Source organism: Sphaeramia orbicularis, chromosome 18 (genome assembly GCF_902148855.1).
Source record: "Sphaeramia orbicularis chromosome 18, fSphaOr1.1, whole genome shotgun sequence".
Classification (NCBI taxonomy): domain Eukaryota; kingdom Metazoa; phylum Chordata; class Actinopteri; order Kurtiformes; family Apogonidae; genus Sphaeramia; species Sphaeramia orbicularis.
This window is the reverse complement of record NC_043974.1, coordinates 5,800,964-5,821,946: the sequence shown is the minus strand read 5'-3', so window position 1 is coordinate 5,821,946 and position 20,983 is coordinate 5,800,964. Positions and strand designations below refer to the sequence as shown.

The following is a 20,983-nucleotide window of genomic DNA, read 5'->3' as shown; positions in this document are numbered from 1 at the left end:
CGTCACAGATAATGGTCCTAGGCTTTCCTCGTCCTCATCCTCATCCCTGTCCCTGTCCTGCCCGTCCTCCCCATCCTCCCCGTCCTTCCTGTCCTCCTCCTCTTACTCTCACTCCTCTGGCTCTGCCTCGTCTGTTGGCATCCATTGCTCCAAAACAGAAGAGCTCACCTGTTGTCTTTTTATGCTAATGCTCTGATTGCTAATTGGAAAACTGTGTGACAGGTGTTTGCCTATGTGATTAGTCAATGTGCATAGTACAGCAATTGACTTTAGAATTTTGAATAACAGTGTGTACCTTGTGAAAACGAGAAATTTTCTCTATGAAAATTGTGCCAAATGCAGAGAACTGTGCGTAGTGTTTTGAAAAAAGTGTGTTTTAGTACTGCAATTTGAGTGTAAAGCAGGAATTGTGCTTGTGCTTTAGCAGAATTGGTTTGGGGGGGCAGGAGTTACATGTTGTGGTTAGTATGTGTCAGGTATGGAAGATTATCTGATAAGTGTCGGCCACTTGTAACCACGGCTTTGTTCTTTGGGTCATTACCTAGAGCTCATGACCATCGGTGAGGGTCAGAATGTAGATCGACCAGTAAATCTAGAGCTTCTCCTTTGGGCTTAGCTCCCTTTTCAACCCAATGTTTGAAGAGGTTTAGCGTCCGCATTACTGCAGACACCGCCCCAGTCCACCTGTCAACTTCCCGCTCCATCCTACCCTCACTCGTGACTAAGATCCCAAGATACTTGAACTCCTCCACCTGAGGCAAGACTCAGACCCCGACTCAGAGTTGACACTCCACCCTTTTCCATCTGAGGACCATTGCCTCAGACTTGGAGGTGCTGATCTTCATCCCAGCTGCGTCACACTCAGCTGTGAGCCGCCCCAGTGTGAGTGTGAGGTCACTGCTCAATGAAGCTAAGAGGACCACATCATCTGCAAAAGCAGACACCAGATCCTCCACCACCAAACTCCACCCCCTCCACCATGGGGTGGCCATGGCTCAGGTGGCAGAGCGGGTCGTCCAATAACCGAAGGGTTGGCGGTTTGAATCCAGCTCTGTCCTAGTCAGTCCGTTGTGTCCTTGGGCAAGACACTTCACCCTCCTTGCATCCAGTGCCACTCACACTGGTGTATGAATGTTTGGTGGTGGTTGGAGGGGCCTTAGGCGCAAAATGGCAGCCACGCTTCTGTCAGTCTGCCCCAGGGCAGCTGTGGCTACAGATGTAGTTTACCACCACCAGAGGGAGAATGTGAGAGCTAATGAATAATGGGTCAATAATGTAAAGCGCTTTGGGTGTCTAGAAAATCCAATCCATTATTATTATTATTATTATTATTATTATTATTATTATTATTATTATTATTATCTGGCTGGACCTAGAAATTCTGTGTATAAAAGTTATGAACAGAACCGTTCAATAGAATATATTTTTACTTGCATTTAAAACTGTTACTCTTTATTTGAGTAAAGTTTTATTTTTCGTCAGACCCACATTAACATGCGGTCTTATGTGGTTTCAGATGTGTACGCTGTACACGACAGTCTGAGCTCCGTGGATGGACTGTGGCATGAACACCACCGAAGAATAAATGTGTGTATGTGAATGTGACAGACTTAGAAGGAGGTGACCACATGTGGTTTCTGAACATGTACTTTTTACTAGATCAGTTGTACTGAATACTGCAGTACATACCACAGATACTTCCTTAAACAGTCACATTGATATCTAACAGCACATCCCATAATACCTTGCACAGGTGTGTTAAAGTGAGAGAACCTTTTTCTGTTTTAGCTACTCAACTTCTTGCTCCTTCAATTTGTAATGTAATGTATTTGTGACATTACATTACAAATTGAAGGAGCAAGAAGTTGAGTGTTAGAAACATACAGAGAAATAACTTTGGAAACAAAGTCCGAACTTTTTCACTGACTGTATGTGAGGCACGTGTTCTGAAACTGAATATATGGGATCGTAGATGCTGTATCCAGATGAGTATCGTATCGGTCTTAGAACTAAGATTCCCAACCCCAATGTTTGTGTGTAAACACTTGATTAAAATGGTAGTATATGTGTGTGTGTGTGTGTGTGTGTGTGTGTGTGTGTGTGTGAGAGGAGCAACGTTTGTTCATTCTGTGTTTGTGTGTTTAAATGATTTAAATGTCTTTTTTTGTCTTTGGGCCTGTGATACCTGCAGTCATCCTAAATTATACATTAACAGTAGTCTCAATAATACATGGATTTCAAGTTGTAGTGTGTGTGTGTGTGTGTGTGTGTGTGCGTGTGTGTGTGTGTGTGTGTGAGAGACTATGTCAGCGTTTCTTTTTTCCTGGTGTGTTATGCTTCAATAATCTGCAGCATCTGAATAATGCATTGACCTTCATTCATGTTTCATTCACTTCCAAATGGATTATTGCTTCAATTAATCTGTCAACATGTGTTCTTAATTAGTACCTAAACAAACACACAACTGCACACATGATAACACACAGCAGCTCCAACACTGAGCAACCTCTACAGACCTGTGGGCTTCTTTTCTTCTGCATTTATGTTTGCTGCTTTTCCCACGATGCATTGCCAGACTATTGTTTCACACACAGCCTCAGCCAAATCTGATGATTATCTGTGCACATGCACAAACTACACCAAGTGCTGCTAATCTGATGAACCAAACACCAGGACACAGCAGGAAGCAGCACTGAGAGCTCATTAGCAGAAAAGCAGGCCAGGTATGAACAGACAGAGAACGGAAAAACAGATGTTCATTCACCTGAGATGAAAACACAAGAAAGTATAAAAACACAAGGTAATGTTACTGAATCCAATATCTGAAAACTTGGTCTGAAATAGTAAAAATGCACTTGTGATGTCAAAGTTGAATGTCGTATTCAGCTTTAAGAACATCTGAGTGAAAATAATTATTGACATTTATTGGAAAAACCCAGTCCAACATTGGTTCCTTCTGCTGTTTAGTCCATTTCCCAGGTTACATTTGGACTGGTAGTCATGTTAGCTGCTCCATGACTGTGGCTAAATGTAGCCAAATCTAAACCTGTGGTCATTCTATGGGGCGGCACCGTCAGTAGGTTCACATGACATCTAAAAAAATAATGATTATGTTACTGCGAAATGGCCCAATACTACATAGCTGAAAGAGTGAGTATCACCACCTGTCGGAGTGGAGACAACATGATGTCAGCAGTAAACTAATGACACCCTGCTGCATTTGGTTGAGGCGTTATTGAGCTACAGTTGGTGTGGAGGTGAACACTGTTCTGGATTTGAACCCAGCACCGGCCGGCTGGATGTCCAGTAAATGCAGCACAGTTTGCATCAGAGGGAAAACCTTTTGGATGTGGGTGATGAATGAGTATGTGTGGGGCGGAGCATAAAGAATGTTTGAAGGAGCCCTCCTACCAGCCAGCAGCAGGATGCTGTGTGTGTGTGTGTGTGTGTGTGGTGGTGGGGGGGGGGGGTGTTCCACACTGAGTAAGTGCAGTCAGCGCTAGGCTCAAGGCCTGGGTCGTTAGCTTGCTATCAATTACATTATCAGAAAAACCTGGTCTGTATAGAGGACAGGACTCAATTACTGAAAAGGTCAACAGGTTAAATCCAGTGTGCACACAATAACACCAGCTGTATCAAATACTTCATCAAAAATCACTTAATAGTGCATTCATTCAGCTAATTACTATACAACATCATCAATCATAATTTAAAATAAAAAACATACGCAATTAATTATTCATTAACTCCTTCATTAATCATATCATTAATCCAGTAGAATGGGTCAGTGTCATGGAAATAAATAATGCACAATATTATAAATTAATTCATTCATTAATTAATCACATCATTAAGGCAGTAAAGAATAGGTCAGTGTCATGACTCAACGTTAACAAGGGATGGACATTAAGCTTGGGATAGATTTCATTTAGAAGTTGCATCAAAATAACCGGCTAACCACATCCATACGAATCAATAAGTCACAGCTAGGCTAACACAGCTAACACAAACATCAATTCACCAATTCCAGTGATTACTCTGCTGATATAAGTCAATTTAATGTGGCTTGGGTCTCGGTGGATAGGTCCTAAACACCACAAGGTGTACATTAAGTATTAACCCACTCACAGCTGGAAAAGAGCAGAAAAAGTACTTTTAGACCAACCTTCAGCATGTTATTCTCACGGCGTCCCCACTACATCTGAGTGACTGAACCACTGCAGATGATATGTGAACCGCGATTGGATACACCCTGCCACGTGATCACATGACATTGTTAAGTCATGTGAACACCACAAGACTCTGACCACAGACACACTCAACAGAGGCAGACATGATTTAAAGTGACAGGTACACAGGTTTATCACCTGGGTTACACCATCCCCCCCATTAAAACATATGACTCCCAGTGCATGCTACATAAGAAGGCAATAGAACTGGTTCAGAAGGGACACTAAATGCCTCGCTATAGGCGTCAACTAACCTGTGGAAGAGTGTCTGGGCAACTGCAATCAGCGGTTTACCTAATGCCAAATTATGGAGATGATTAAGTGGTTGGTGCTATCCAGTAGAACGTCTGACAGGGGTAGCAATGTCAGCAAAACAGTCAGTAGTAACAGGAGAACTTAGGGGGTTAGGTTCAGTTTGGCTGAGCAATAGCTCAGTTCGGCTGGGTGGTGTCTCTGCTTGGTCAGGGAGCTGTGGCGGTTCGTCAGGCAAGTTTTCAGGTCTGTCTTTGGGCTCAGGTAACTTTTCACCAGGCTCATTTTCCTCTTCTTCAGCAGGTAGAGAGGCTTCAGACTCTGCACAGGGTTCCTCAGCATCAAGTAAGTAGGTCTGCAAGGGTTGAGGCACCGGACTGGTAGGACTGCTCACTGAAGGGACAGGTGTGGACTCAACAGTGCAAGGTTCAGGCCTGGAATCATCTTGGGGTTCAGGGAAAGAAGGGCTTGACAGTGTAAATGTTGCTGGTTGGATCTGAACTTGTGGTAAATCCAATTCAACATCCTACTCCATTTCCTCCTCTGGTTCAATGACTAGTTCTTGGCTTTGAGTTTGAGGCCACCAAGGTGGTGTTGTTGAGAAATTAAGCTTGTCATTGGCTGTAAGAAATTGACATGGAAGTAGGATATCTCTCTGTTGTGTACAAACTGGACCATCTGCATTATCCTCTGGTCATACAGTATATACCAGCAGGTACCCTGCATACTTCATGACCACATAGATCTGCTGTTCCCACTTGTCCTCAAGCTTATGTTTACAACATTGCGGATCAAGACTCTATCCCCTTCCTCCAAACCTGCTGGTCAAAGCAGCCTTTATTCCTCTCTGCTGACTTCTCAGCATTCCTTGAAGCAAACTGATAGCTCTGCTCAAGTCTGGAGTGAAGATTTGCCACATATTGGGAGTGTGTTTTGGACTGGCTCTCTCGCAATGGCAACCCAAAAGTGAGGTTCACAGGTACACGTGGTGAACGACCAAACATAAGTTCATCCGGTGTGAACACAGTGACTTCATCTCGGCTGCAGTTGTATACATTGACAAGTGGCTTTACATATTTACATATTCCTACCGCTGTGTCTTCTGCTTTGGTTCAAGGGCGCTGAGCATGCTTAGCAATGTTCGACTGAAACATTCGACGGTATTTCCTCGAGTATGGTAACGGGTAGTTTTTGTTTTTCGGATGCTTGCTGGGTCACAGAGCTCTTTAATCAGTTTGGATTCAAAATCTGGTCCTTGGTCAGTGTGGATACGCTCAGGAATGAAATGAATCAATGAAATTCTCAAACAAACATTTTGCAACAGTACAAGCTTTTTGGTTGGCTGTTGATATTGCCAGCACAAATTTTGTGAAGTGGTCTCTCAAGACAAGAATATCCTAGGTATTGCTTCGATCTGGCTCTAACGACAGAAAATCCATGCAGAGCAACTCTAATGGATGGGTTCTGCCAATGTTGATCAGCAACTCATTCAGGCAGAGATTTTCTCCTCACACACTGGTCACATGTTCAGATCTTCGTCTCTACATCCCTTGTCATTCGGGGCCAGAAAAATTGGGACCAGACAAGGTAAGGATTCATTCGATGCGCATATGTCCCATGTCATTATGGAGACTTGTCAGGACCATCAATCGGACTTCCTCTGGTAAAACAAGGTGAAATGAGATTTGCTCACCATCTCGCCTCCGCCTGTACAAAACGACATCTTGTAACTTGAGTCGGTTCAGCTCCCTCAACAGCAATGCCAGTTCTGGAACCTCTGGTCTCACTGTCAGAGGAACTCCTTCTCCGGTCTCCAACTGATGAATGACTTCTTGGATGCAGGAATCATTTCTTTGCTTTTCTCTAACATCTTGGAGGGACAAAGATGATGCTACTGGCAACCCATGATGGCTCTCGTCAGCGTAACATTGTGGAATGGCTTCAACTGATGCACTAATTGATTCAACCAGGGCAATAAGAGGAATAAATGAGGTTGAAGAACACACTCACTCAAGACGGCTCTGGCAAATGGCAGCAACAACCATCAGCCAAGCCAACGGACCAACTCCCAAGCTAGCATAATCGCTCTCAATGTACTGATAATACAAAGGTTCCAGAGTATTCATTCCAGTTAGCACTTGACGCTGGAGTTCAGGATGTACATTAGGGACAAGTGCAAAAGTGGACACTTCAACCTCTGTGCCAACAAAGTCTCTTGGGAATGCCACTGTATTTTCTATATATCCAAGATGTGGAACCTTTAACTTGGAGTAGATCACACAGAGGCTTAGCAGAAGTGCACTGCACTGTAATGGATGGATTTTCATTTTTACATTTTCAACAAATTTTGGGAAATTTGACTTTAGAAAATTTGTCCTTCTGATTTCATGGACACAATTCACCCAATTCTTTTCAAATTTCACACACTTGTTCTTTACGTGTGCCTTTCTCTCGATCTTTGCATTTTATTTTATTTTTATATTCTTTACACATTTTTTAAAGTCTTTAAAAACTTAAGCCTCCAAATGAATCCCTGTGTAGGCAGGGTATCAGTGAGTAGGAGGGGCAAAGGGTTGTGTGACCGGTCTGGGGTTTTAGTAAGCTCTGCCTACTTTTTCTCTTGTTTCTAATAGATTTGATGTTACATAAGGCTACATACATAACATTGTTAGAAAGCTATTGTGTATCACACTACTTCCTAGTGGCTTCAGTTTACCTTTACGGTGTATGAAACGGAACTGAACGCCTTTAGAGTATCTTCACTGTGAGTTTAATAACTTCTATTGATCACATCCTGACACTGTAACAGGTGTTGTGTAGGGACAGCTTCGTCTTTCACTGACTTATCTTAATGCACACTTTGATACTGTATTCAAGACACAATACCATACTGTAGGATGCTGTTATATAAATACAACCATCACAGAAGTACTGTATATGTCAGTAGTGATTCAGTAACTGCATCATAAGACTGTGCAGCTGTCCTACAAACATATTATACATACTATATACTATATATAGTACACACTATATCCATGTTCATTAAACAGTCATACGTTTATAGTGACCAGTAACTGAATGTATCCATTTGTCGCTAATGTTGCTAATGTATCCATTTGTCACGTAGGGTGTTTATGCAACAGATAAAGTGGATTTTGACCAGAAAGAGGCAGCTGCAGCAGAAGTAGTAGGACTTTAAAATCAGCTATTCCACAGCTTACAGAGCACATTCACTGACAATCTGTGATGGGAGGTGTCACGTTTGCCATCTGAGACCACGGGGTATTCATTAGCAAGAGAGTCATTTGATTCTTTACTCTGAAGCCTCTAAGGTGAATGTGTAAAAACCTGTAAAACGGAAGAGTAATTGAGAGGTATTCAACACCTAGAGGAATTAAAAACCAACTATGAAGAGAAAAAAAAAAAAATCTTGATATACATTTTATGATTCTGTGAAACCAAGCGTCTGCACACATTAGTAAAAGTGGAAGGACGCTCCGACAGCAGTCAGTCAGAGTTTAGAGGGGAGAGAGGAAGTGAACCATTTGTAAAGGACAGATGGAGAACTGTATTTGAGTAACAAATGAGCATGAGACAAAGAGGAAACAGATCACATATGAATGAGTGAATGAGTACGCACACGTTTCCATATTTGCATTTAAATCACATGCTTATGCACAGCTACATTGAGTTAGTGTTAGCATAGCTTTGGGTTACCATATTGCTTTGTTTAGCAGCGAGGGCAGATTACATCAAGCTGCAGAGAAATTGAATTAAGCAGCGCTATGTAGCGTAGCCTCAGTTAGCATTTTTCTTACTTTAGTGGTCAAGGCAGATTGCCTAGAAATCCGATTAGCAGCAGTGATGCTCAGGGAGCAGATAGTAATAAAGTGAAGTGACCCAATCATGTGCAGAGGACATTTTTTCAACTGGGTCTCACAGTTTCCTTTATATTAGCAGATGTTGGATGCACTTATTTATCAGATATACACATTACGCATCTATTCCCGGTAACTGTTAGACACTTTCCCAGCATGCACTGTGCAGAAAACTGTCAAATATTTGGACCACATACAGTGGTTGGAAAAACATTTACAAATTGAATTTTGTCTTTTTCTGCATAGGTGCTAAATAAACTATGATCAGATTTACTCACAGCTTTCAGTAAAAAAAAGTTTTCATCTTTACACGCATTTATTTATTTATTAAGAAGATAATAGATAGATAATCCTACATGTCTGTGTGTGGGAAAAGGAATGGAAGTCTAGGGTTTTCAGTTCATCTGATATCAGACTTAAGTCAGTGGGATGAGAATCTGGCTTCCACTGTATTCAGCGACAAGGAATCTGGGTCTTTGTCAAAGTCTGGTTTGTGTCACAGTTTGAGTGAAGCAGATTTAGGAACTTAGAGGATGACCTTAGGACCTTAGAAGAGAATGCTCCTCTCAACTTTAGCCCATTTTTTTTTGTTTGTTTGTTTTAAAGACAGATAATCCTCTTAACCCATATTGCACACAAACAAAAGCTCCACAGTAACTAGACAAATGTCTGTGTAACAGTTGTGTTTAGTTCATTAATACACAAACAAGCTCCTGCATCAGAGAACAGAAATGACGGAGAGCTGAAGAGTGGAGAAGATCCCACTGCAGGAACTGAATACAAGTAGTTAAAGCAGCTGAAGGAGAGGAGGTGTCTAAACTCATATTCCCATCAGTGGACACATCAGGCTGGAGGACATGTTTAATGTCTTCAGGTAACGACTTTGTGAAAATGTCTGAAAACATATCAAATCCCAGCTCTTTGGCTCTTTACCTTCTAACATGGACCATTGACAAATAAGACGCGGGAATGTCAGTATGTCTGATGAGTGATGGTACAGAAGTCCACTTATAAGAGCTCAAACCAACCCAGGGACAATGGTGGATGAAGGACTGAAGCTGAAGTACCACATCAGGAGTCTTACTTTACCAAAGGTATGAAGGACTCTCTTTTAAATGTACTTTAAAGTATTTTTTACAGTAAAAGTACTGACTCAGTGGGTTTTGTCAGTGTCTGGGCTGAATGTAGATCTACTGACCTCTGACCTCTGCCCATGTCATTGCTGTACGAATTACCACCAACAGTATAGGCCTGTGTGTATTTGAAAGGTTGGTGGACTTATTGTGTGCACTCTAATTTATAATTCTGTGGATTACCAGTTATCTACTTGTATTACCCACTAAATTAAACCAATTAAGACATGATTTATCTGTTAATCATTATTTACACTTATTTAATTACACTCAAAAAACACTCAATATGCACAAATCCATGAAATCTGGAAGTTCTAGTCCCATATCTCTCTGTTCTGTCGCTGTTACTTTCACAATTTTCCTGGTCGTGCAGAAACCAGATTACGTACATTACATGGACTGGACTTCTACGTCCATTTTTACTGTCTCTACCTGGGTTAGGGTTTCACCGAACACAAACCAAACATAATGACACTGCTGCCGAAAAATTTAGTTTTTATTCTGTCTCATGAATTTGACTTTCCTTGTCCTTTAAAATGATTGACTTCCCAGTATTAGTTTGACATCTGCACTTTCTACACAAATTGAAACGGAGATTCAGCCAAACACACGCTCTGACATTATTGGACCAAATAGAGTCACCTGATGCAACGGAAACAACAACAACAGCACAAACCAATCAGTAGGAATAGAATCACTATTTAACCAGTAGAACTATTAAATTAGTAGAACTATTCAGTCAGTAGAACTATTCAATTAGTAGAACTATTCAATTAATAGGAAACTATTCAATCAGTACAACTATTAAGTCAGTAGGAGAACTACTCAATCAGTACAACTATTCAGTCAGTAGAACTGTTTAGTCAGTAGGAGAACTATTCAATCAGTAGAACTATTCAATCAGTAGGAGAACTATTCAATCAGTAGAACTATTCAATCAGTAGAACAACTATTCAATTGGTAGAACTATTCAATCAGTAGAACTATTCAATCAGTCGGAGAACTATTCAATCAGTAAAACTTTTCAATCAGTAGAACTATTCAGTCAGAAGGAGAACTATTCAATCAGTAGAACTATTCAATTAATAAAGGTATTCAATCAGTAGGACTATTCAATCAGTAGAATTATTCAAGTAGTAGAACTATTCAATCAGTAGAACTATTCAATTAATAAAAGTATTCAATCAGTAGGACTATTCAATCAGTAGAATTATTCAAGTAGTAGAACTATTCAATCAGTAGCAGAAATATTCAGTCAGCCAAACACATGCTCTGACATCATTGGAGCAAATAGTGTCACCTTATGCAACAGAAACAACAGCAACAACACAAACCAATCAGTAGGAGAAGTATTTAACCAGTAGAACTATTCAGTTAGTAGGAGAACTATTCAGTCAGTAGAATTATTCAATCAGTAGACCTATTCAACCAGTAGAACTATTCAATTAGTAGAACTATTCAGCTAGTAGGAGAACTATTTGATCAGTAGAACTATTCAATCAGTAGAACTATTCAATCAGTAGAACTATTCAATCAATAGGAGAACTATTCAATCAGTAGAACTATTCAATCAGTAGGACTATTCAGTTAGTAGAACTATTTAATCAATAGAACTATTCAATTAGTAGGAGAACTATTCAGTTGCTAGGAGAACTATTCAGTCAGTAGGACTATTCAATCAGTAGCACTATTGAATTAGTAGAACTATTCAATCAATAGAAATATTCAATTAGTAGGAGAACTATTCAGTCAGTAGAACTATACAACCAGTAGAACTATTTAATTAGACAAGAGTTGACAGACATTGTGTTCATAAAATATGAGTAAAAGCATCAACTGTAGAAATGCAGTGGAGTACAGATAATGGAGTAAAATCCAAAGTATGCATTTGTCTTTTTTACATGAGTAAAGTACAGATACATAAAATAGACTTAAGTCCAGTAATAAAGTCCAAATAGTTCCACTGGTCCACTGTTGATGCGGGGGATCTGCAGTTGATTACAACAAAAAAACACGCACCATTCAGTGTCACATTACAACCTATGAGAGCAGAAGGAAGGTGGAACCAGGGCAGAACCCACATGGTTCAGACATAACCAGACAGACCCAGACCCAGGACCAGGACCAGTGCTCACCACTGCATGACCGAGGACAGAGCTGCTGATCTGAGTCCTGTAGTCTGGATCTGAGGGGGAACAGGACTCATCAGAACCACAGGTCCACTGAGCTGGACAACCAGGGCTGTAGTCAAAGGGGTCCAGGGCCTCGTTGGACACACCTTCCACTGGGCTGGACCACCAGGGCTTTAGTCAAAGGGGTCCAGGGCCTTGTTGGACACACCTTCCACTGAGCTGGACCACCAGGGATTTAGTCAAAGGGGTCCGGGGCCTCGTTGGACACACCTTCCACTGAGCTGGACCACCAGGGATTTAGTCAAAGGGGACCGGGGCCTCGTTGGACACACCTTCCACTGGGCTCATATCTTTGTGTCCCAGTTCCCTGGACTCCTGGGTGTTCCTTCATCCTTAAAATTCTCCTGACTGCTGTTCTGTCCAGATCTGTGGGTTTGTTGCTTCAGTTGATACAGTGAAGACTGAGTACAGATTAAAGACCAATGATCCTCGATGACTCCAGAATAACTGTAGCTTCATCAATGTCACTTATTTAACTTATGTGAGACTTCAGAGGGAATGTACTTCATTTCCTTTATAATTTACTGGCCTTTCGTCCTTGTTTTTTGTAGATGTCAGTTGTAATTGGATGTAGTCGCTGCAGATATTTGTGGTGTTGGTGTGGTTTTTGTGTGTAGTTGTACATGTGTGGATATTTCCATCATTATTCAGTAGGGGTGTAAGAAAATATTGTCTCTACAATATATTGTGATATTTCATTTCACAATACTGTATTGATGTATAAAAAGTACTGTATCGATATTTTTAGGTATTTATTCTAATGCAGAAATTGTGGAGGTTAATTTTTGTTTGTTTTATTGATTGATTGATTGATTGATTTATGTGTTTATTTATTTATTATATGTTATTTATTGTTATTTAACACTGTTTTATTAAATAATGGTTATTTGAAGCATCCTAAAAGCACTTTCTACTGTCTGAGAGGCCGATGGTAGTTCCTTTTTTGGAATTACTCAAAAATACTGTTCTGATGTTAGTAATGAACTAATAGAATGTAAACATTTGAGCAGGGTCTTAAACTGTAATGTCTGTAAAACATAATTTAATTTGAACACAGGAACATTTTGTGATATAGCATCAGATCCTGTTGTGATCAATTAAAAATGTGTTTAGTATTTGCGCATATTTCTGCTGTAATTCAATTCTTCAAGGAAATAATCTTAAAAAAAAAAAAAAAAAAAGAAACAAAAAATAGCTTTTTTAACAGTATCATGATATATCGTGATATATTGTATTGTGATCCTAGTATTGTGATTTGTATCATATCACCAGATTCTTGCCAATACACACCCCTATTATTCAGTATGTAGTCCACATCCTTTTTAATGTTCCCTCAGAACTCTTCCTTGGACCAGTTGGGATATTTGACAGTATTATTTTTTTTTTCTTTTCAGTGTCCCAGCTCCATATATTCACACAAACATGCATGTTCTCCTGCTGCTGCTGGCTTCAGTCCACTGACCAGCAGTGATCCAACACCACCCTCTCACTCACATGTTATGTAATATGCACTGATTCACAGATCGGTGCTTAAATTTCTTCCTTTTCTAACAGGAATTTAGATGGAGCTCATGTTTGTCCTCTCAAACCGACTGACACTGTTCCTGCTGATGCTTTGTTTTTCGAAATGAGGCTTTTATGTGAAACACAGAGTGATTTTGAGCTTCAACTATGACTGACTTTTTTTTTTGCTGACTGGAGTCGAGTTGAATCTGGACTAAAACAATAAAAAGGATAGAAAACAGCAGACTGTTGTAATTTAATAGAGCCAAGAGATCAAGTCCGTCATTAGCATACTGCTGCCATGGCAACAAGAAACCAAACTGGAGCTTAGCAATGGGGGAGACAGCGAGACGATGGAGAGAGAGGAGGAAGGAGCTGAGGGAGAAGTGGAGGTGAAGATGGAGGGAGAGGAGGAGGAGGAGGAGGAGGAAGAAATGGTGTGTGGAAGGGAAGACAGAATAGAGGAATGAGAATAGAAAAAGAAAAAAGGAAAAGAGGAAGAGAAGATAAGGAAGAAAGAGGAGAAAGGACAAAGCAAGAGAGGAGAATAGGAGGAGCACTGAGGATGAGGAGGATTAGCAGAAAGAAGGATAGAGAACTGGAGGAGGAAGAGGAGGAGAAGAGAGGAGGTATGAGGAGAAGAGAGAACAAGGAATTAGAGGAAAAGGAGGAGAAGAGGATTAGTGGAGAAAATGTAAATGATGAGAGGAAGAAGAGGAGAAAACAGAAGGGGGGAGTGGAGGAAAGGATAGAAGAGGGGAAGATAGAGGAGGAGAGGAGGAAAGGACAGAAGAGCAGAAGATAGGGGAGGATGGGAGGAAAGGATAGAAGAATCTCCTCTTCTAGAGAGGAAGAAGAGGAGAAAACAGAAGGGGGGAGTGGAGGAAAGGATAGAAGAGGAGAAGATAGAGGAGGAGAGGAGGAAAGGATAGAAGAGGAGAAGATAGAGGAGGAGAAGATAGAGGAGGAGAGGAGGTAAGGATAGAAGAGGAGAAGATAGAGGAGGAGAAGAGGGGGAGGAGAAGAGAGGAGGCATGAGGAGAAGAGAGAACAGGAAATTAGAGGAAAAGGAGGAGAAGAGGATTAGTGGAGAAAATGGAAATGATGAGAGGAAGAAGAGGAGAAAACAGAAGGGAGGAGAAGAGGAGAAGATAGAGGAGGAGGGAGCAGCCACCTTGGTTTGACTTTTACCACTTTATCTTGTCTCTTCTTGTATCGTTTCATCTGTATAATTAAATCGTCTCATTTTCTAATATCCACCCTCTGTATGATACACACACACAGTAACACACACACCCACAGTAACACATGTGCGCGCGCACACACACACACACATATATGTCTTATAGAAGCAGATCAAAGGTCCAACGGCTAAAACACAGACAGGTTTTTCTGTCCCTTTACTTCCAGGGGACAAATGATGGTATGAATTAGTCCGTCTGTGGGCTCAGAACTGGGTTAAGGTTAAGGTAAAGTGGCGTTGAGGTTCGGGTAAAGTGGGGTTAAGGTTAGGGTAAAGTTGGGTTAACGTTAGGGTCAAGCCAGGTTAAGGTTAGGGTAAAGTGGCGTTAAGGTTAGGGTAAAGCGGGGTTAAGGTTAGAGTAAAGTGGGGTTAATGTTAGGGTCAAGTTGGGTTAAGGTTAGGGTAAAGTCGGGTTAAGGTTAGAGTAAAGTGGGGTTAATGTTAGAGTCAAGTTGGGTTAAGGTTAGGGTAAAGTCGGGTTAAGGTTAGAGTAAAGTGGGGTTAATGTTAGGGTCAAGTTGGGTTAAGGTTAGGGTAAAGTCGGGTTAAGGTTAGAGTAAAGTGGGGTTAATGTAAGGGTCAAGTTGGGTTAAGGTTAGGGTAAAGTCGGGTTAAGGTTAGAGTAAAGTGGGGTTAATGTTAGGGTCAAGTTGGGTTAAGGTTAGGGTAAAGTCGGGTTAAGGTTAGAGTAAAGTGGGGTTAAGGTTAGAGTAAAGTTGGGTTAAGGTTGGGGTAACGTTAGGTTAAAGTCAGGTTTAGGTCGGGTTAACGGAGAGACAGATATCAGATGAAGTCAGTCCAAAGACACTACACTGTAAAAAAAACAAACAAAAAAATTAAAAACGGTAAATGATTGGCCGCTGCAGCTGCCAAACAAAAACTGTAAAATTAAGGTAAAGTATCCTAATTCAAATGAAGTGCAAACATTACATTTACAGAAAATTTCATTAAGAGTTTTGCAGAAAAATACCATTATTTTACAGATTTTTCCTAAATTATTACAAACACCTTCAATAAAGTGACAATGCATTTCGTTACTTTACATCCTAAATCACCTTACAATTACATTAGCCTTATAACATGTACAACTGAGTTAATAGTCCCACAGGACTGAGGACAGAGACACTTGGATAAATAAAGACCAAAGTCCCACTGTGATCTCAGGTGTCTTCAGTTCATTGGTTCTAATGTCTTCCTCTGTCTCTGTCTCTCTCTCTCTCCCTCTCTCTCTCTCTGTCTTTCTGTCCCTGTCTCTGTCTTCCTGTGGACAGTTCGTGGCTCAGCCCAATTGCCAGCAGCTCCTGGCCACACTGTGGTACGACGGTTTCCCAGGCTGGAGGAGACGCCACTGGGCGGTCAAACTGGTCACCTGCTTCATCATTGGACTGCTGTTTCCTGTCTTCTCACTGGTATGAATGAGGGGAATGAAGAGTCCCTCGTCTCTTCTCTGGTTTGTTGTTAAAGCCTCTGTGGCAGTGTGAGCTGGGGCGGATGAGCTGAACAAGAAAATAAGCATGAGAACAGCATGAAGAGTAAGACTACGTTCACACAGCAGATCTTAATGCACAGTTAGGATTTTTTTGTGAAATCCGATTTTTTATGTGCTCGTTCATATTACAAATTAAATGCGGCTTCCATCAGTTTTGAGTCTGAACTGAATGTGACCCTGAAGTGACCCACATGCACAAAAAAGGTCCTGATAAAATACGTGACCACACAGACACTGTGTTTACAGAAGGAAATATGGAGCCATCTCGTGTGTAGCACTGATAAAGTTTCTCTCCAACTGAAGTCAGCACCATTATAGTCAAATAATTTTAAGTAGAAGATTAAAAAAGAGGAGAGCCAGGTTTTTTTCTCTGGCCTTTTGTGGTGCAATGGCTGCTATGTCTCTACAACGGAGTATTTGGACGCAGAGTCAGAGTCAGGAGTGGTGGGATAGTGATGTTAGTGGCTTCACTCACACACACTTCATTCATAATTTTCTAATGACAAGAATAAATGTGACATGGCTATTCAGACTGACGTCACATTGCAAAATATCCGATATGTTTTGGACTTAGGACCACATATGAAAGTGGTCCGGGTCAGATTTGAAAAAATCGGATTTGTGCTGTGCAAACTGTCTTTAACAGGTCAGATACAGGTCAAATAGCGGCAAAAAATCAGATTTGGGCCACATTTGGCTGCAGTCTGTACGGAGCCTAAGACTAAGACAGGGATAGATGAAGCCTCGAAACCAGGGGAAGCATCAACACCCATCATCAATATACCCATCAACAACCATCATCTCGACACCCATCAACACCCATCATCAATACACTCATCATCAACACCCATCATCAATACACTCATCATCAACACCCATCATCAATACACCCATCAACACCCATCATCAATACACCCACCAACACCCATCAACAATACACCCACCAACACCCATCATCAATACACCCATCAACACCCATCGTCAATACACCCACCAACACCCATCAACACCCATCATCAATACACTCATCAACACCCATCATCTCTTCACCCATCAACACCCATCATCAATACACCCATCAACACCCATCATCAATACACCCACCAACACCCATCATCAATACACTCATCAACATCCATCATCTCTACACCCATCAACACCCATCATCAATACACTCATCATCAACACCCATCATCAATACACCCATCAACACCCATCATCAATACACCCACCAACACCCATCATCTCTACACCCACCAACACCCATCATCAATACACTCATCAACACCCATCATCTCTACACCCACCAACACCCATCATCCATACACTCATCAACACCCATCATCTCTACACCCATCAACACCCATCATCAATACACCTACCAACACCCATCATCTCCTCCTTTCATCTCCTCCTGTGTCTCCTTGTCTTTCTCCTCTTTCATTGCCTCCTGTGTTTCGTCATCTGCCTCCTCTTTCGTCTCCTCCTGCATCTCCTCATCTGTCTCCTCCTGTGTCTCCTCTTTCATTGCCTCCTATGTCTCCTCATCTGTCACCTCCTGCGTCTCCTCCTGTGTCTCCTCCTACATCTCCTCATCTGTCTCCTCCTGCGTCTCCTCATCTGTGTCCTCATCTGTCTCCTCCTGTGTCTCCTCCTCTGTCTCCTCCTGCGTCTCCTCATCTGTGTCCTCATCTGTCTCCTCCTGTGTCTCCTCCTCTGTCTCCTCATTTGTCTCCTCATATGTCTCCTCATCTGTCTCCTCCTGCATCTCCTCCTCTGTCTCCTCTTGCGTCTCCTCATCTATCTCATCTATCTCCTCCTGTGTCTCCTCCTCTGTCTCCTCATCTGTCTCATCTGTCTCCTCCTACATCTCCTCATCTGTCTCCTCCTGCGTCTCCTCATCTGTGTCCTCTTTTGTCTCCTCCTGCATCTCCTCCTCTGTCTCCTCCTGCATCTCCTCATCAGTCGCCTCCTGCGTCTCCTCATCTGTGTCCTCATCTGTCTCCTCCTGCATCTCCTCCTCTGTCTCCTCCTGTGTCTCCTCCTGCATCTCCTCATCTGTCTCCTCCTCTGTCTCCTCCTGCGTCTCCTCATTTGTGTCCTCATCTGTCTCCTCCTCTGTCTCCTCCTGCATCTCCTCATCTGTGTCCTCCTCTGTTTCCTCCTGCATCTCCTCCTCTGTCTCCTCCTGTGTCTCCTCCTGCGTCTCCTCATCTGTGTCCTCGTCTGTCTTCTCATCTGTCTCCTCTTTCGTATCCTCCTGCGTCTCCTCATCTGTCTCCTCCTCTGTCTCCTTCTGTGTCTCCTCATCTGTTTCCTCCTGCATCTCCCCCTGCATCTCCTCGTCTGTCTCTTCATCTGTCTCCTCTTTCATCTTCTCTTTCATCTCCTCATCTGTCTCCTCCTCTCTCTCCTCCTGGTTCTCCTCATCTGTTTCCTCCTGCGTCTCCTCATCTGTGTCCTCCTCTGTCTCCTCAGATCTACCTGTTGGCTCCTAAAAGCACCGTGGGACATTTCATCAAGAAGCCCTTCATTAAGTTCATCTGCCACACGGCGTCCTACCTGACCTTCCTGTTCCTGCTGCTGCTGGCGTCGCAGCACATCGCCCGCACCAACCTGCACATGCAGGGACCCCCCCCCACCATCGTGGAGTGGATGATCCTCCCATGGGTGTTAGGTATGTGCAACCACAACACAGGACCTTCTGATCTGGGCCCCGCTTTGACTGGTAATCACAATGAGGATTGTGTGTGTGTGTGTGTGTGTGTGTGTGTGTGTGTGTGTGTGTGTGTGTGTGTGTGTGTATGTGTGTGTGTGTGTGTGTGTGTGTGTGTAGGAGGTGGCTGTGGGTGTGCGCCTGTGAAACTGACTGATTACATCTCCATATTCTTTCTCTGAGTTGACACCGATCATTTCCAAATCGTAACAATAATCACTTGGACAAACACTAAACCATCTGCTATGCTACTCGTCTCTTCTGTCATCGTTAAAACACTTCAGACCTAAATTTGATCAAAGAACAAACCACATTTACTACTTGTCTGTGTTGATGTTGGAGGGAAACAGTCGACTTTTGTTTCTTTTTCAAAGATCACATGTTGATATATTTTTATAATTCAAGTTTTTATTTGATTTTGTTATGGAGGATTTACATGTTTTACATTCACATGCACATATAACATTTTGCAATGTTGTTTTTCTATATTTCTTTTCAGAAAAGAACGAAACAATCTATCTATAGACATGTTAATATATTTTCCATTTTAAAGCTCCAACCCTGGTATTCAAGGACATAGAAGGTCATTATTTTTGTAGATAATTCTGACATCATGTTTGTTTAGTATCAGATCAGTGACAGTTCAGATATGAAAACATGCATCAATGGGTTAGAAACGTCTTAGGCTTCATTCACACTGTCCAGTTTTAACATCAGGTCCCATTTAAGGGTCCGTTTGGGGAGATTTTCTGGCATCTTGTGGGATATTTTCATGTGTTTTTAGGAACATCTGCATGACTCGTTGTTTGTGCCCATTTGTGCAACAATACACACTCTTCTTTTTATGAGTGCTATCTTGGCTGTCTTAAAATTGGGCAGTAAACAAATGTGAAGTTAGGACGACCTCGGGTCAAAAATGCTCCGTACACGATTAATTTCAATGTTCATATTTTGAACATTTAAATTATATGAAATCGATCCAGATGTCCATGATGTAAACTCCTACAGTCCACCAGGGGTGTTTTCCAGAATGACACATGTGGGTCCAACCATCACCAACTGACAGACAAACTGAACCTCCACAGAACTCCCATCCCCAGGTCCAGTTGCTGGTGGACCAGTGTCTTTCCCAGTGTCTTTGCTCTTGTCCTGATCATTTTGAAGTTAACTGGTGTCTGTGACAGAGATAACTGTCCCCTAACAGAGACTGTCCGTGGACCTCAAACCTGGACCTTCACACGCCTGCAGTGGCTGAACTCTGTCCGTTATTCAATATTTACTTCTACATATTCCAACAGGGTTTTTGTTGCATATCATCACATTAAAACTGGTTTCAGGACAGACCTCCACATTGCAAAATTTACATCTAATTATATTTGTGAAATTCTGAACAAAGTTGGTCACATGATGCACATGTGACCACATCCGTTGATGATATTTGAGGAAATGATTTAAAAAACACATCGTCAGTTGATTATTGTCTACGGACACTACAGGTTTGTGCATTTGTCTGATACATTCAGCTTAATTATGAATATGCTGGTGCTACTTTTTGATTTTTTGACTTGACTTTGTCCCAAACATTAAATTGACTCCAAAGTATCTGTGGAACATGTGTGTAATCGAATAAAGGCATGGTGTCTATGGACACAACTCCATATTCTGGAAAGGGATGAATCGACCACATCAACCCATATTTGGATTTGGAGGCAGAAAAGGACCCAAATATTTGGTGTTTTTATTAAAGTGCATGTCATGAATGTTCAAGGGAACATATAAGAAATTAAGTTCTTATAATTCTTATTCCTGGGCACACAGTAAATAAATGGTTTGGGTTTGGGTTTGGTTTGTAAACAAACGGTCTGGTTGTGATGGCGTACACTTGGAAGTTGTTCACTGTGAGGGGACTGATTCAGGTGCGTAATCACAGAAAGACTCCTGATACTTAGGCTATGACTGAACGATTGTTTTGCGATAAAAGTATGACATTTGGTCGACTTACATCATGCAACATGAATTTTTAACATGGCAGCCATTTTTCAAAATGGCCACCAGCAATGAGTGATGGATATAATATGTTAATTCAGACACATTTTGTTGAATTTATTTACCATAGACAGTACTTGGTAAATCTCTTTTGGATAATTGAATCACTGCCCCCTAGTGGTTACTCAGTTTGGGGGTCACTACCCCCTAGTGATTACTCAGTTGGGGGGTCACTGCCCCGTAGTGGTTACTCAGTTTGGGGGTCACTGCCCCCTAGTGGTTACTCAATGTCGATGTCATCCTGGTTCCCCTGGCTGTGGATGAGGTCCAACGCTGTGTCTCATCTGTGCGCAGATATTTGA

At 41.8% G+C, this 20,983-nt stretch overlaps 1 protein-coding gene across 1 annotated transcript in view; it reads left to right on the top strand.

Annotated features, from left to right (window-relative positions):
- trpc5a (transient receptor potential cation channel, subfamily C, member 5a) overlaps nucleotides 1-20,983 on the top strand; it is a 253,871-nt gene that overhangs the window by 162,077 nt on the left and 70,811 nt on the right. The window contains exons 9-10 of the mRNA XM_030162423.1: nucleotides 15,702-15,839; nucleotides 18,398-18,596. Coding sequence (XP_030018283.1) covers nucleotides 15,702-15,839; nucleotides 18,398-18,596 — 337 coding nt within the window. The remainder of the gene's footprint in view (nucleotides 1-15,701; nucleotides 15,840-18,397; nucleotides 18,597-20,983) is intronic.